Source organism: Chenopodium quinoa, unplaced genomic scaffold, assembly GCF_001683475.1.
Source record: "Chenopodium quinoa cultivar QQ74 unplaced genomic scaffold, ASM168347v1, whole genome shotgun sequence".
Classification (NCBI taxonomy): Eukaryota; Viridiplantae; Streptophyta; class Magnoliopsida; order Caryophyllales; family Amaranthaceae; genus Chenopodium; species Chenopodium quinoa.
In genome coordinates this window covers 1638505-1654135 of record NW_018745684.1, presented here as the reverse complement: position 1 = coordinate 1654135, position 15631 = coordinate 1638505, and the positions used below count along the sequence as shown (strand labels likewise).

The 15631-nt window shown below is 34.7% G+C and overlaps 4 protein-coding genes across 6 annotated transcripts; 1 reads left to right on the top strand and 3 right to left on the bottom strand.

Annotated features, from left to right (window-relative positions):
* Positions 1-39: 39 nt before the first annotated feature.
* LOC110718307 (F-box/LRR-repeat protein At4g14096-like) lies at positions 40-2078 on the bottom strand. Its single transcript, XM_021897148.1, has 3 exons — positions 901-2078; positions 642-818; positions 40-535 (listed from the first exon to the last, which is right to left on the bottom strand). Exons 1-3 carry the CDS (start codon positions 1828-1830, stop codon positions 248-250), a joined length of 1395 nt encoding a protein of 464 aa, XP_021752840.1. The 5' UTR covers positions 1831-2078; the 3' UTR covers positions 40-247.
* A 150-nt stretch (positions 2079-2228) lies between these two features.
* Positions 2229-5634, bottom strand: LOC110718308. Of its 3 annotated transcripts, none has more exons than XM_021897150.1 (6): positions 5178-5634; positions 4749-4937; positions 4528-4612; positions 4118-4172; positions 3193-3328; positions 2229-3081 (listed from the first exon to the last, which is right to left on the bottom strand). In XM_021897150.1, the coding sequence occupies exons 2-6, from the start codon at positions 4926-4928 to the stop codon at positions 2983-2985; spliced, it is 555 nt and encodes a 184-aa protein (XP_021752842.1). In that variant the 5' UTR covers positions 4929-4937; positions 5178-5634; the 3' UTR covers positions 2229-2982. The 3 variants fall into 3 exon arrangements, with proteins under 3 accessions (XP_021752842.1, XP_021752843.1, XP_021752841.1); XM_021897151.1 differs by having other exon boundaries at positions 2236-3081; positions 3193-3331; positions 4749-4830; XM_021897149.1 differs by having other exon boundaries at positions 2237-3081; positions 3193-3331.
* Positions 5635-6556: 922 nt separating this feature from the next.
* Positions 6557-10053, bottom strand: LOC110717534 (WUSCHEL-related homeobox 8-like). Its single transcript, XM_021896260.1, has 3 exons — positions 9562-10053; positions 8308-8841; positions 6557-7091 (listed from the first exon to the last, which is right to left on the bottom strand). Exons 1-3 carry the CDS (start codon positions 9800-9802, stop codon positions 7006-7008), a joined length of 861 nt encoding a protein of 286 aa, XP_021751952.1. The 5' UTR covers positions 9803-10053; the 3' UTR covers positions 6557-7005.
* Positions 10054-14101: 4048 nt separating this feature from the next.
* Positions 14102-15485, top strand: LOC110717910. Its single transcript, XM_021896696.1, has 2 exons — positions 14102-14276; positions 14596-15485. The coding sequence occupies exons 1-2, from the start codon at positions 14187-14189 to the stop codon at positions 15160-15162; spliced, it is 657 nt and encodes a 218-aa protein (XP_021752388.1). The 5' UTR covers positions 14102-14186; the 3' UTR covers positions 15163-15485.
* The last annotated feature ends 146 nt before the right edge of the window (positions 15486-15631 follow it).

Here is a 15631-nt window from a genome sequence, read left to right as displayed (position 1 = left end):
GGAACTGCAGTCCCAATTAGTTACAAAAGTAAGCAGAAAGGAAGACTAATAGCCGCTAACAGGAAAATTTGTGACCATGAGCCACCGATGAGGACTTAACTGGAAGCCGCAGCTGCAGCTAGAAGGAACCCCAAGCCCACATCTTCTATTCTTCATCAACAAGCATTTGTTTGTAGTGGCAATAGTAACGATACTGTATTACTTTGTATATATAATTCCAAGATGCAGCAATTTGCCGTTCAATTTCTCACAGTAGAATAACTTTTGCTGTTTGGGAGGCCTTTCTGAATGTTGGCAACTTCTCAGAAAATTCTGCCAATTGTTCTGACGTCAGCATTGCCGAGTATTCATTGCTGGCCTTGTAGTAGATCATCATTTCATCTAACGCTGGTGAACTCCTGAGCAGAATCTCAACCAAGTGAACGACAGGATACAAACTCATTGAAATGTTGTGAATGACAATGGTTTTAAGAGAGCTCCAGCAGTACTCCTCTTCCTTACCCGGGTTGCAACTTTCGAGTTCTGACTCTACTTCCTGCAATGAAGGAATGTGCTATTTAAAAAAAAAAAAAAAAAAAAAAAAAGTGGTATTAAGATTTAAGGGAAGCTAGAGTTATTGAAAAGGAAAAATTATGTCACACCTTGACTAAATCACATGATGGGACGACATTTAAGACAAGTTCCTCCAAGTTAGGTGATTTCGTTAACAAATGACAAAGAGCAAAGATGTGCTTATCAGTCAAACTAATTTTTAGATCCACTCTCTTCCACTGAACAATTTCCTGAAGACTGCATTTTAGCATGCAATAGAACAACACCTAAAAAAGTCACCAAAATAACAGAAGATATCATTAGGAAATACAGTATAAGAAACAGAAATGAACTGAGAGTATTCAATACCGTGACAAATGTATCTGATATAGATACATTCTTGACATGCAGAACTTTGGTTAGAACAGATTGAAACCGGGTGAACTCGTTGAATCTTGTTGCAAAAGCGTTCCACGTTATAACAAAGGAAAATTCAGCAAGAGAGGAAAGGTTTACAATCTCCAGTCCTTCCACACATCCACTGTAGTTAAACGATGACAATTTTGGGCAATTGATTTTCATAATTTGCTCTGAATCAGCACCTATCTCTCTATCAAGCTTCAATATGTCTAAATTTGGGGCATTGATTTCAGTGAAATCCCAAGGGTCAAAACAGTTAGATATCTCAAGTTCTTTGAGCAAAGGACAACCTTGAATGATTTCTTTGAAAACATCATCATTTAGACTCATATAATCAAGCTTCAGAACTCTAAGTGATCCCATTTTTACTCGCTTCTGAAGTTTCATTTCAATGAACACCAGCTTCAGCTCGACCAGAGAATCACTAATGAACTCTATGAAAGGCAACTTATAGACCTCATTAACAGGTTCAACCATTCCGAACCCAAATTCTAGGAACTTGACTTGTTTCCTTAGGGCGAAAGTTAACCAAGAATCTATTTCACATCCCCAATTCTCAGATTGGAAAGATGGTATTTCTTCATATAACATGGTCGAAATGTTAACTCTGAACCTGTCGACTGTAGGCCTTTGATGGAGCTTTAGCGCATTGTGGACAAACCTAAAGAACCCTGAATTTATATCCTCGTTTGCCCATAAGTGAGAGAGCAAGGCATCATCAAAATCGATATTTTGAAGGAAAGTCCAAAGGGTGCCAAATCTCCGAATTAGGACAGTTTGGACAGCTTCATTTGTAGGAAGAAAAGACAGGATGTGGCAAAGAAGTGAGTCAGGCAATGCACTAAGCCTGTCCTCGAGTTTAGTTTGTTTACAAGTCATGGGTTGAGAATGAAAGATATAACGTTGCAATGAAATACTTTATTGTGGTGATTGTGAGTGCTACGGAAGAAAGAAAAGAAATTTATAGATTCTACTCGTATCTTCTCCTTCCTGTGCAAGCTAAAGGGTTGGAATAAACTAAAGTGTACTGAAGAAGTTTTCGACGTCGTAGATCACTTTGCTTGACTTGTTGTAGATCACTTTCCTTGACTTAGCTTGTTCATACTAACTGCACCTACTTCTTGACTAGTCATAATCTTTGTTACAGATCAACCCTCCATCCGACAATATAGTGTCCCCGTCTCATTATATAGTGTCCGATTAACATGGGAAAATTCATCTCACGGTACACTTAAGCTAAAAATTGTTTAGATATACCATGAGAAGAGAACTTTTTTCCCAACTATTTCCCTTTATTTAAAAAAAAATTGAAAATCTTGCTAGTTTTAACGAATTACAGATGACCAAAAGCTCTATTAAACAAAATTAACTTGCAAAGAATGCAACATTTGTTCAATCCTAGAAATTTATCATTCCACAGTAAAATAGTAAAAAAAAAAAAAAAAAAAAAAAAAAAAAAAAAAAAAAAAAAAAACCTCCTGTCATTCTAAACATTTGGATTGAGAATATATCACTATACTACAACTTTCAACACTCAATTAATCAGGGAGTATCGTTCTCGATATAAAGAATAGATGGATTATTCAAAGAATATATCACTAAGCTGTCTCATCCCATTTATAATTTGCTAAGCACCTCAAGATGTAGTTTCGATACAAAACTCAACAGGCTAACATCAACTTTGCTAGAATTGATCTGGGTGTCATTTGACATCTCCGTATGCAGCTAGCGCTTGGGTTTGATTTCCTTTCCAAAGCTTAAGATTCTCTTGTAAAACTGGAAACGACTCCCAAAGTTTTATTAGTCAAAATTTGCAGAGGGAAATGGCAAATGGGGAGGGGAGCAGTCCTCCTATCTGCTACCTCCTATGGCTCTATGAAAGGGTAACATTTCGATGGTTCTCCAAGGGTTCTCCAACCAGCTTGGCACCCTCCCCTGCAGCCCCACAACCTAAGTAGCCTTAGATTGTAGAATTCATTGGCACACAGACCTATATGATTTCACATGTCAAACCTTACAAAAAATTCAGCCCTAGGAGTCTGATTTTGTCTCTAAGCTGTCACTGGAATCTGTAGTAGCACAAAGTGCCTTCCAAATTGGCAGCAACATCTTAAGCGGGGGTCGCAATGTCTGGCAAAAAGAGCAACAATCAGTGGCACACAAGAAACAATATTACATGCACAGACAGCATTCAGAGATCATTAAAGCTAAATAATGAGCAAGAAGCCAGATATAACATACCTTAAAGACGAGCATCAATTCATCTTCTTCACGTAAAAGTAATGCCAAACTCCAATAACAAGTCACTGGAGTCACACATTCATTCAGAATAGGCTTCAATATTTTGTCAATTGGGACAAAGCAACGGACAGCTCTCCTACTATGAGCAAAAACAGGAAAAGAAAATATGAACATTTATAAAAGACAAAAGAAGGTAAAGTTCAAGCTAGACAAGATTCAGCCAAAAATGTTAACAGCTACACCATAAGATACTGTGAACTGCAATAAGTTTTTGCACAAAAACAACATAACGAACCATCACTACCACCTCTAATTTCTATTTGAAAACTTAAGAAAAATGTTGACATATGAGTAGACCAAGTGTCAAAATGTGTGAGAAACCTATATTATGTATTCTATTTTACAAATATTCATAAAATAAATAAATGGCATATGAGAATGCAATGAGATAAGGAATCCATGATATCATAATAGTTTCCAGGAATATGAATCATCCTATGTTTTAATGTTATTTTATTGTAAAACGGAGCAATAACAAAAACTGGAAAATTTTATCTATTCCGGAAGATGGCTAGGAGTCTAGGACTATCCTCAATAATACAGATTTAGGCAGAGATCTAGTCTAAGCTGCACATTGCATAGTTTTTTCATTCACGTGCCCTCTGCTAGGCTTTTGGGACTAAGGCTTTGTTGTTGTTGTTTGTGCCCTCTGCTAGGCTGACAAGCTTATACTATCTCACTACCATGCAAAGTGTTGTCCAATAACAGGAAAACAAAAGATGAACTAACATCATTCCACTCTAAATTCTGTATGCACTTCATCAAAATAAAGATTAAATCCTAGACATTTTCAAGACCTCATCCTTCTAACATAATGTCACGTTATAGACAACTTCATTCAATCAGTGTAATTCAGGAAAAGTACCTTCTATAATGGGTTTCAAGTTGGACTCCAAACGATGGAATGATCACAACAGACTCTGTCAAATATGAAATGGAAGTTAGAAGAATAGTTACTCTTTAAAAACCTGCTAATTACAGAAAATTTCCTTCCAGAACTTCAGACATCAGATAGAAGCAGCATTCTCTAAAACAACTTTATTTTTCTTTTCAGGATTCATCTACCCAACACAAGTAACAGGCAGCATTTCAAAGAAGAAGAACAACAAAATTCATATTCCTCCTATCAATATGTCAAGTCCCTTCAACAAATGAAACTCGTCTAGTATTTCGAGCAAACATATCAATCCCAAATGGGATCATACCCTTTAAGAGTGCACTTTACAGAAAGAAACCAAACAAAAATAAAATCGAGTGCATCCTCAGTTCACTCACCTTTCTCAACAATATTTTTACGCAATAATCTGAACACAACGACACCAGTAATCAAGTGCAAAAGAAGAACAGAAACAAGCATATCCTGCAACAAAACCGGAAATCGATTCAAAATCTTTAATTACAGTCCAATCTTAGTCCAACATAGACTAAAAATTGCACAACAAGGTGACAATTAAAGAAACACGAAGCGATGTAGCTCGAAAATTACACCAACATACCTGTGCTATTATAAGATACAAGGCATTTAACAGTAAAACAACAGCTGAGAAGCAAGCAAGCATAATCCATCGACGGTTTTTCCTGATAATTACATGATGAACATCAATTGTTTGTGAAGGCCATTTTCCAGCCTCATGTATGTACATGTATTTTGAATTGACAATGCGTTTCTCAGCCATTGCAAAAGTCTGTAAATTATTCAATACTTCATCAATTTATTCCAGAAAATCAGCAAATTCAAAATCTGAACACGAATATTACATAGAAATTGAATAATCTATCAATCAAATTGATTATGAGTCAATTAAATAGCTCGATTAGTATGAAAATTTCGACCTAATTTTGTTAATTTCTGGATTCATACATCAGATGATATTGAAATGAACCAATTGAAAATTAGAATAAAAATTGAGTAATGAATTTCATACCTAAAGATTGAAATTCGCCGGAGATTAGAGAATCACTTTACTCTCTTTTAACAAATCTTGACGATAAAGAAGCCAACGGAGGTGGATGGCGAGGCGGAGGTGCCTGAGTAGTTCTGCGGACGACGGCACCACCGAGAGCCACCGTTACTACCTAGTTCGGAGAAGCACACTTGATATACAGGTTATTTTAACTCTCTTAGATCCTCTCAGGCTCTCAGTAGTGCAAAAAGGTGGATTGTTTTGCATGAATGAGATGGTTTCGAGCATCAAATATGTCTCGCGAGGTCTATGGGATCATGGAAAGCACCTCAATGTCTAACCTTATTGGGTTTAAAAGTCTTATCGGACGCTAAATTTAAGGCTACTACGTATAATACATTCGGTGTCAAAAACTCATGTTATGGTAAGAGATAAATCGTAAGGTTATGCGACGTTGTTTGGAACTACATTATGGCCACAGAAAGGCACAAGGTGACATTGAGTTATTGAAAAGAACCATTTATGTAATCAACTAAATTGATGGGTAAGAGGTAAAGTGGATGGTTTCAAGTTTCAACCACCGAAATCGCCTTCAGCGCTCTCATGGGTTTTATGGAAAATTCCTCGTCTTCTTTCTTTTTCAAGCTAGAATATTTTAAATTGTCTAAAATTGAAAATTATATAATTTATGCTTTCGAATTGAATGGATGTGAAAAGTGTTCCATTAGGATCATAAAAGTTGGTTTGGAATTACAATATTCATATAACTATCACTACTAAAAATATTGAAAATACCTATACAATAAATCAAAATCAATCCCGTGACTTTAAAAAAAAGTTCCAAACCAATTTTTATGACTACTAACTCCCTAAGGACAACCCCAATCACCACATACTTCAATTTTTATAAAAAAATCCCGAAGTTGGTTTGAGAGTGTGGATTATGGTGTTCAATATTGGAAATTTTCAACTTTTCCAAGCCTAAAAGAAAAAGAGGATGAGATGCTTCTCACAGATCACCACGGGATTTGCCACTTAACTATCAATAAAGCAAGTTATGTACACATCTCCCTCCATTAACTCAAGACCACCACAGACCTTTATGTGATCGATCAATCAATAATCGTATATGATTTCAAACAACAATATAGAAAAGTGTGTCAATGAAGGGTGCATGTAATAACCTGTGGCACCAACCAGAGTCCACAAAATAGTCTCCTTCTATAATTAGTTGATTACATACCCATATAATTATTTACAAGAAAAAAAATTATAGTGCAGCACTAAAAGCTGTGTATGAAAAACTCTAACTAGAATTATTACTTTGCACTTACTAATCATTTATATGAACACCAAAAGATAAGAGGAAGCGAGTAATTAAACAACATACTATAAGAAAATGATTTGGGAAGAAACAAAGCAAATCCATTGCATTAAAAACTAGCATGGGAGTACAAATATATAAATCCCATGCATAAGATAGACACAAGCCACACCACTCTCCACTTCTCCAGTTAGCGGGGAGTTCTTAAAATTGAAAAGTTGTCATAAATCCGCCAAGGAAATATACAGTTCTAATTTATCAGACTTCAAATACTGAAGCTAAATCCATTAACATTTTCACACACACAAAGTTTGATCAGCTGTATCATTACAGACTTCAGAAGAGCAACCGTGAACTATCAGGGCGTTGTTCCAAAGGTTCCAATTACTTTCTGAGGGGTGTCACTACTGCTACCTAGCTCAGTAATCTCGGCTAGAGACCCGGCTTGGCTTCAAACTGCAAACATGGTTTTTTCCATGAAAAATAAATACTCTGGTATATAATAACAAGGACGAAGGATAAAAGTCAGCCAGTCATGTTGTAGTCCTCTGTTGTCTGATAAGAGTTGTAACTACCGGGCACTTCAATCTTACCAATCAAGTCATCAATTCCTGTATTTACAAAAACAGAAATTCATAATCAGTTTTTACAAGTACTTTGTCATAACTAATAGCAACAAATTCCTCAAAATGCAAGTGTATGAGGTAATATGTGGCCATAAGTTTGTATACTGCTCTTGCCATGTTAATTTCAGGAAAGCATATGCAACAATGTAAGAGTTTGGCACTAAAAGTTCTCATACACAAACTCCAGAACTCTGCCATCAATGAACTAACATCAACCTATCCAATTTATCTAACAGGCTTGCTACAAATGAGGTATTGGCATACAAGATAACTGATAGCCAAATGAAAATTCAACAGTGAAGGCACAAGCAATAGCAGCAAACGGGATTACTGGAACCAAGATGGTCTTAAAAGGCCAAAATGAATCAGATTGAAGCAAACATGGGGAAGATAACAACTCTTTCACAATCCCAAGGGCCACTTGAATTTTTTCCAATTTTCCGCTGAGATTATACCAATATACTATGTCGTTTCAACATCAGAATCCTATCTTCTTTCAGACAGACGGTTTTTTTTGATGCAACTTTCAGACAGACGGTGAATAGGAAACCAGAGTACTTTCCCCATACAGATATATAAAGAACTATTGCAATAATTAGCCAATTAAAAAAAGAGCATGATATTACTAAGCAGCAATATTCTGCCAGGGAAAGAAGCAGACACGAAAATATTTGTCTCGACTTCCCTCAAAGAAGCCAGCTGTTAGCTGTGGTCAAATTTCTGAACTAAACAAGAAGATCAACAAGAGAAGCAAAATTGAAGCTAAGTCAAAAAGAATTTATTAAAGTGAAGCAACATTCGGTTTAAATGAATATTGAAAGTTTGAGACTGAGGGAAAAAATAATTCTAAACAACCCAATGCCAATTATACAATAATCCTAAACACAATAGAAAGACTGAAGCACAAGGTCTCAAATCTGTGAGTCAAGATACTCAAGATCATTGCTTAAATGTAAGGCACACCTACTTCCTGAAATCTCAAGTAAGATAACAGAACTGACAATACACATCATCTTAAACAAAAGAAAAGCAGTACAGTAATATACTTAGCCAACATAAAGTTGATTTCAGCTCATTAATTCCTTCTACATTTTTTATTCTTAACAACAGAAAGGAAGGAGCAAAAAGTGAATTTTATAAACAAGCAGAGGGTGGGGTTGAGAAATTATTGAACATATATAGCATTCACGTAACTACATACTTGGATTCTGCATAATGCTTTCATAGAAACCTAGGTGGCTGAGACTCTGGCTCGATTTTGAACTGCCATCAGAAGCAAACACAGAATCCATTTTGCCAGACTGTGAATCGATTGTGTGCATACTAGAACTTATCTCCTGATTCTGAAAACAAGAATCATCAGTCCTCAGCATCGAGTTAGGCTGAGATTGGAAATCCTCAGGCTTTGTCTTTTTGTCTTTGGGTGATTCTGCATCTGTCTCCACCTCTGATTCAGCATTGTTTTGTGCATTATTGTTTAGCTGCTTTCTTTTTGATCTAGCACGCCTGTTTTGGAACCAATTATAGACATTTGTTTCGGAGATTTGTCCATGCTGAGACAATTCAATAGTAATTTCTTTGATCTTCTGTTTGCTTGGAGTTCCTGTGCCTTGGTCAAAGATGCGCTCAAGGATCTGAAGTTGCACCGGTGTTGGAGTCCATCGTTGCCTAGCAGTAATTTTGTGCCCCATAGCTGTGACCAATGGATCACAGTACATATTTCCTAGCCTAACTCCTGTATTATCATTAACAAAAAATGTATCATGAAGATATGTAATTAAGGACACAATCAGCCAAACCAGCAACTCAACCAAACTTCTAATGCTAAGTCAGTCAACCTCTTCAACAGAAATCTGATTTCTCAATTGAAGGACTCAATAGTACTAGTACATTTTACAATATCGATAACAATTTAATTCAATTCACAAAGTACAAACATACCATTACATTTATCACATGTACACAATCTCTGGACAAGTAAAACATTCCCACACCAAATTCACACTCTCCTTGTCAAACTACCCCGTCACTCGTCCTGATATAGTCGTCACATTATTGGATCAAATTAATTACCATATCAACGCGACTATTAATTCTAGAAGAAGGATATTACAGAGATGTTGTACAGAGATCACATGAAATGAAGGAGATAACTAGAATTTTCAACATGATCAATTTCTGCTTTTCACTGACAACTGACAAGAATAACACCTAACCAAATTACTATAAAATCACAGCAGAAAAATCCAAAATTAAAACTTGATTTAAATGCATATTGCCAGACTCAAACCCAATGAAATTAAAAACCCAGAAAAACAAAAAGTCAAAAACCCAGAATTTGTAGTGAATAATCAATAAAATTAATTAAAAAAATACCCAGTTCAATAAATGAAGTAAACCGATGAAATTAATTAATCAAATAAAAACAGAAGAGAGAGAAAAAAAAAAAAAAAACCAGCAAGATCTTGTTGCGCAGTAATGGCTTTATGCATATCAACAAGCTGCTCACAAATTGTAGCATAAACCGCAATTTGAGTCCGAAGAATTTCAAGCTGTTCATCAGTCATTACTTTGACATACAAAACCCCATTAATCCCACCATTATTACTCGCATTTCCGTCAACTCCGCCATTGATCAACCCATTTCCGGCGTCGTGCGGCGGCAATTGCGGCGGAATTTGCTGGGGATCCATCATTTTTTTCACACAATTTTCCAGTAGAGTAGTAGCAGTGGTAGGAGGAAGACGAGTTGAATTGGGAAAAACTCGTTTTCTTTAACTTTTTTTTTTCTCTCTCCTCAAAAAAAGACAAAAAGGAAAGAGGAGAAAAGGGGGGATTTAGAATTATTTTTTAAAGGGGATAATAATTAAATAAAGAAAGAAAAGATTTGGAATTTGTTTATACTTTGTACATTTCTACTATTTCTGGGTTTGCTGCGTATTACACACTATATAGTGGTAGAAGAAGAGGAGAGGATGTATATTATGAGAATGAGGGATCGTGTTCGCATGTGGTTAACTTAAAACGGGCATCGAGGTCAGGGTGCAGCTTTTGTCCGTTTCTCGAGAGATTTTGTTCTTCTCAAATCGGCTTGACAATGCTGATTCGTATCCGAATTATTCTATTCAATATTGTATAATGTATTCATTTTATTAGATGTGTAATTTAGTAAATTATATCTGTTTTTATTTTAAATATGAGTTCGACCTTATTCAAATGAGAGTAAAAAAAAAAAAAAAAAGTGCCTGATTTTAGACTTGAGATTGTCGAATTTAGATCAAGAATCGAATTTGACATATTTGATTCTATAATCGAGTACATAATAAAGACTATCATCGGTTGAATTACTCAAGTAATCAAATGATTTTGGTGCATGGTTTACTTTCAACAGTTTATCTATATTCAAATATCCAATTTTGTTCTGATTTTAAGTCTTCATAATAATCAAATACAAAAGAAAGATACTCATACTGAGTAATTATTGTGTATCTTATACTTATATTGCGTAGTAAGTTTTGGTTTGTAAAACTAGCTAATATGAGATTTTATTACTACCTAAACATGTTAAATTGGCCAACATATTAGTATTCTTGACTTACCGTCCAATACGCACACACGTTCCCGATACAATGCACCCAACACAGTCTACTAATCAAACATTAAACATAATTTTGACATGAAGACAGAATATTCCAACTACAAAACTATAGCCTTACTAGTTATTATGCCTATAAAATACTATTTGTTTAGTATTAAGGTTACTCTCGAAGTGTTCGCAGTAAACCGACAAATCATGTGCTCCTCCAATCCTCCGCCGTACGCCAATTGTCATTTGGCCAAATAAACCTGATCATACATGTTTTTATAGGAGTATAGGACTAAAAAAAACATACTACCAAGTAATTAATAATTATAGTAATTACGTAACCCAATCTCTCGACTGCTTAAATTACAAAACATGTTGTAATCGGTTTTGGACTTATTTAGGGGCGCATGTTCTACTATTATACAAATCCAACACTGCAGCTAGGGTGGCGCAGTCTATTATTCAATTAGATACTGTACATGGTCGTGTTTGTACCACACGTGTAACGTGTTCGACTACTCATATGTAGCTATGTATGTGCTAGAATATGCCTTAAATTAACTAGTCCCCTTTAAAAGATTATCATGTATATGGGTACGGTCTCGCTGTCCAATTAGATATACTCGAAAATAACTAAGAATTTAACGTGTTTAAAGCAACAATATGCTGGCCAAAATGAAATGGAAAAAGTAGTAAACTATATAAGATACAAGAAGTATAATGTAAAATGTAAATCATGATCTGAGGAATTATTAGTTATCCACTTCATAAGTCTCTTAAAGTAGACCCCTTGAAAGTGGAATGTTGGGTCTTAACTTGACCTATTGTTTTTCGGGTCTCTAGTCTTCCCTTGAACAGGCCCAAGGGCAACCTTTTCATATCAAATTCTGAGGGATACACCATCACCTGCAACTTATACTGTCAATACTGAATTAGCTGGGGTTTAAGAAATTTCAGTGATTATTCCTAATATTTCAATTCAATAGTCTATCCAATTAAAAGAGATTATGCACGATCTTTACCATCATCCCATATGTACATAATAACTTTATATACGTGGTTCTTCATCATATAACTGGTTATACCATGTATATGGACAAAGAAATAACTTTAATGGTATGAAGTATCATACTTAAGGTATAGTTGGTTGTACATAAAAAAAATTAAACGAGTACCTTTAAATAAATTTACATATAAATGAGGCACATGAGTGATACAACATCAAAATTATTAAAAAAATAAAAAGTAAATTAAAAGAAAAAATGTTTTTTCTAATGTACATATTTTCTCTGTTCTTTTTTACTTGACCGGTTTCTTTTATCACGCTTGTCTACAAAACTTTAACGATCAATAACTTTAATTCTCAATAAGTAAAAATTATTATTAATATTTTTTTTCCTTACATATTATTCATAAAAGGCGGTCAAAAAAAATGGTGAATAGTGTAAAAGTCAAAGCGGGTTAAATAAAAAAAAAAACAGAAGAAGTATCAAATTTACACTTTGCAATTTGTAATTGCTACAAGAAGAAAAAAAAAAAAGTTCTTTATTTGTTGGGTGGAGCATCATTTAATGCGTTTATTGCTCAAGTCTACAAAGTTAGAGCCCTAAAACAAAGTCAAATAGAGAAATAGGTAAACCAACCTTCGGCCGCCCAAAGAAATGATGAGTTGCCTGCAGATAAAGGCAACTCTATACATGAGCTCGATCAGATCTACTTATTTTTGATGGTCCTCTTTACCAACCTCTTATGCACTGACACACAATAAGCTAGTCTTTGGTTACGTCCATTCATTTTTAATGTGTCTAGGATATAAATATATAATACTCCAATTAAGCGAAGGGATTGTTTGGTTGCCTCCATTTGACAAAGGCATTGGGAAATCATGGGAAGTGGATTTATGTATTGTTGTTTGGTTGACAAAGGGTAAAGAAAATGGAGGAATTGACAATTCTTTGGGAAGTTATAATTCCCACAAAACAAGGGAAATCACTTACCCACCCCCCAAGGTTATGAGTGCATAGAGGCGCATAGGGCTTATGTATTTTGCATGCATATAGAAGAGCAATTGGGGATTCGGTGGTACATTTTCTCTCTTTTAATGATACAGTGGTATATTTTTGTGTACTATTTATGTAATATTATGCATGTAGTGGTACATTTTGTCGTCATATTTTCTACCACCGATTTTTCTCACATTCCCATTATTTACAAAAATGTCATCCTATTTGCAAGTGAAATATATAACGCCTATGCGCCAAAACTTATTCCAAGGTCACTCATAATTCCCACATATAATTTACAAGTAAATTACATATTTACCCTCATAAAGTGAAGAAAAGGGCGCTAACTTTTTTCATTTTCCTCCCTAATCTGGAGTCCTCTATTACTTGACAATGGCAGCCCCTTCTCTCTCTCCTTAGATTTGGTTCCACCTCCATTTCTTCTCCAGCACCAACAACACAAAACCAAAAATCCAAAGTATGTGAATTCTCTCTCTACTACTCCTGTTTTATTATATATTGTTATACGAAAGTTTAATTTTTTTAAATGGATATTTTTTACGGTAAGTCGGTAAGGCGTAATTGATTGATTAATTTCAATAAATTCATATGAAGAGATGATTTTTTGCTTGCAGGTTCATGGTCTTTTTCTCCTTAATTACTTATATCTTTATAATGTTAATTGAATTGGGTGTCATTGAATATTCAAATTCATCTTAAATTCAGAAGCAATTTAGGTTTTTAGTTTTTATTTTGACAGTTTGGGGTTTACATGCATTTAATTTGTATAGAAAATTATTAGATCTAAAGGAACCTATACACAAAAGAAAGAAGTGTTTTTAATATTAATAGCCATTGCAATTTAATTTTTAAAGATTGCAATATATGTCGTTAGTTACTACAGTAGTATGATTGTGAATGAATTTTTTTGGTACTTGCTAGAATTATAGGTCTAAAGTCCATTAAGGTCTTGTTTGATCTACATTCTTGATCTTAGCCCCCACTATTTTAACATTTGAGTGACACTTTATGAGAGATTTCTTATTTATGCTCCTAAACTTACTAGTTTTGTGTTAATATCTTACATAATTATCTACATTGTGCTTACTCTGTACATATTATATGTAGTTATGGCTCGCCTTCCATTACTTAAACAAACGAAAATTGCTACAACTTGTGTTATGATATACAGGCAAATGATGATTATGCTTCTAGAGATGATGATTGAGCTTATGTATCTTCTTACTAGTTTGAGTGTTAAGATACCGAAGCCTGTAACTTATATATTTGACAATTCCCCTGAAGAAAGATGTTATGCTAGAATCTTGAATCTTAGGGCAATGATTCAAGGAAGTGACATAGCATGCTTGGATTATCTTAGAATGGACAGGGCTCTTATGAAACAAAAACAACCAGTGTGAAAAAAAAGCCAAGCCTCACATTGAGTCTAGAGTAAAGCTCCTTAGGAAGCAATATGATGCTATTTCAGAGATGCTTAGTCCGGGTGCTAGCGGATTTGGGTGGAATGATGATGGGAAGTTTGTTACGTGCCCACAATCAGTTTGGGATGAATGGATTAAGGTAAATTGCTTCTATTTTTTAGGTCTTTTACAAAAATATTCATATACAATCTGTTTGATCTCCCCTGACTCCCTGAGTGTCTTGTATTTTTTTCTGGAAAACTTAAATCAATGGAATTAAATTGTATGTATTACCTATAATGTGAAGATGTAATTGTGACACACAAAAGTGGCCATTCTTATTCCTATAAAAGAAAATTGTAAACAAATTGAACTTGAGACCCCATAATCATCTCCTTCATTACTTATTCAATTTTTAGGTCTTTTTTTTTTTGCAATTTTTGAAGTTGTATGACAATTTATATTTCTTATTTTGGCAGAGTCATAAAAATGCAGAAGGGTTAAGAAACAAGCCATTTCCTTTTTATGATAACTTAGGGAAAATATTTGGCAAAGATAGGGCTATTGGGAATGAAGCTACAAATGTTGATGATGTACTTGATGAGGTGGATGAAGAAGACAAAGGTGAAGAAGAACAAGAAGTCCCTCAATATTCTGAAGAACATATTAGTTCAACTCCTCTATGTAATCAAACAAGGCCTCCACTTTCAACAACACCTACAACTACTAGGACGAAAAGAGCAAGAACCGAAATAATTGAAGTTTTAAAAGAGTTTTCGACCAAAGTTGGAAAAATCAGCGATGTAATGGAAGCTGCAGGCGAGCACATAGGACGACTTGCCAATTGTTTTAAGCATGAGTTCGATTCTGCTGAGCGAAGGATGAAAGTGACTTCCGAGGTAATGAAAATTGAAGGTTTATCTCCTACTGAAGTTCTTTTGGCTTCTAAAAATACTGCCCCCTTAACCCTCTCGAAGTTGACCTTTTTTTTTTTTTTTTTAGCCTTCCAGATGACTATAAATACCCTTATATTCCGGGTCTCTTGAAACATAAATTTTCATTTGATGTAGGTGATCCTAACCTATGACTCATAATTTTTTTGGTGATTTAGTACTACACTTTTTGTAAAGTCTAACGAAGTATTGCAGCTTGTGAGCCAAATTAGATTTGCTTATGCTTATATTGGGGATATAACACTGGTCTTTTGTAAGGAACACTACGAAACAATCTCATCTAATTTAGGCTCTAGTTATTTGGCTAGTCAGTTTTTGCAGAAAATATTCTCTCTTTATGTAAGCACCTTGTAGCTCTTTTATAATATACGAAATATGAATTATTCAAAGTAGCCATAATACTTGTATACATTCTATTGCTTTTTATTATCACTGGTGCCTCTCCATTGCTTTAAATTTTCAAATTATCTTGCAACATTAATTAGTTGTGTCAATAAAAATCAGATTTTTGGCTAGTTAAGATTGTGTGTATATATATATTATGGGAAAAGTAGTTAAAGTA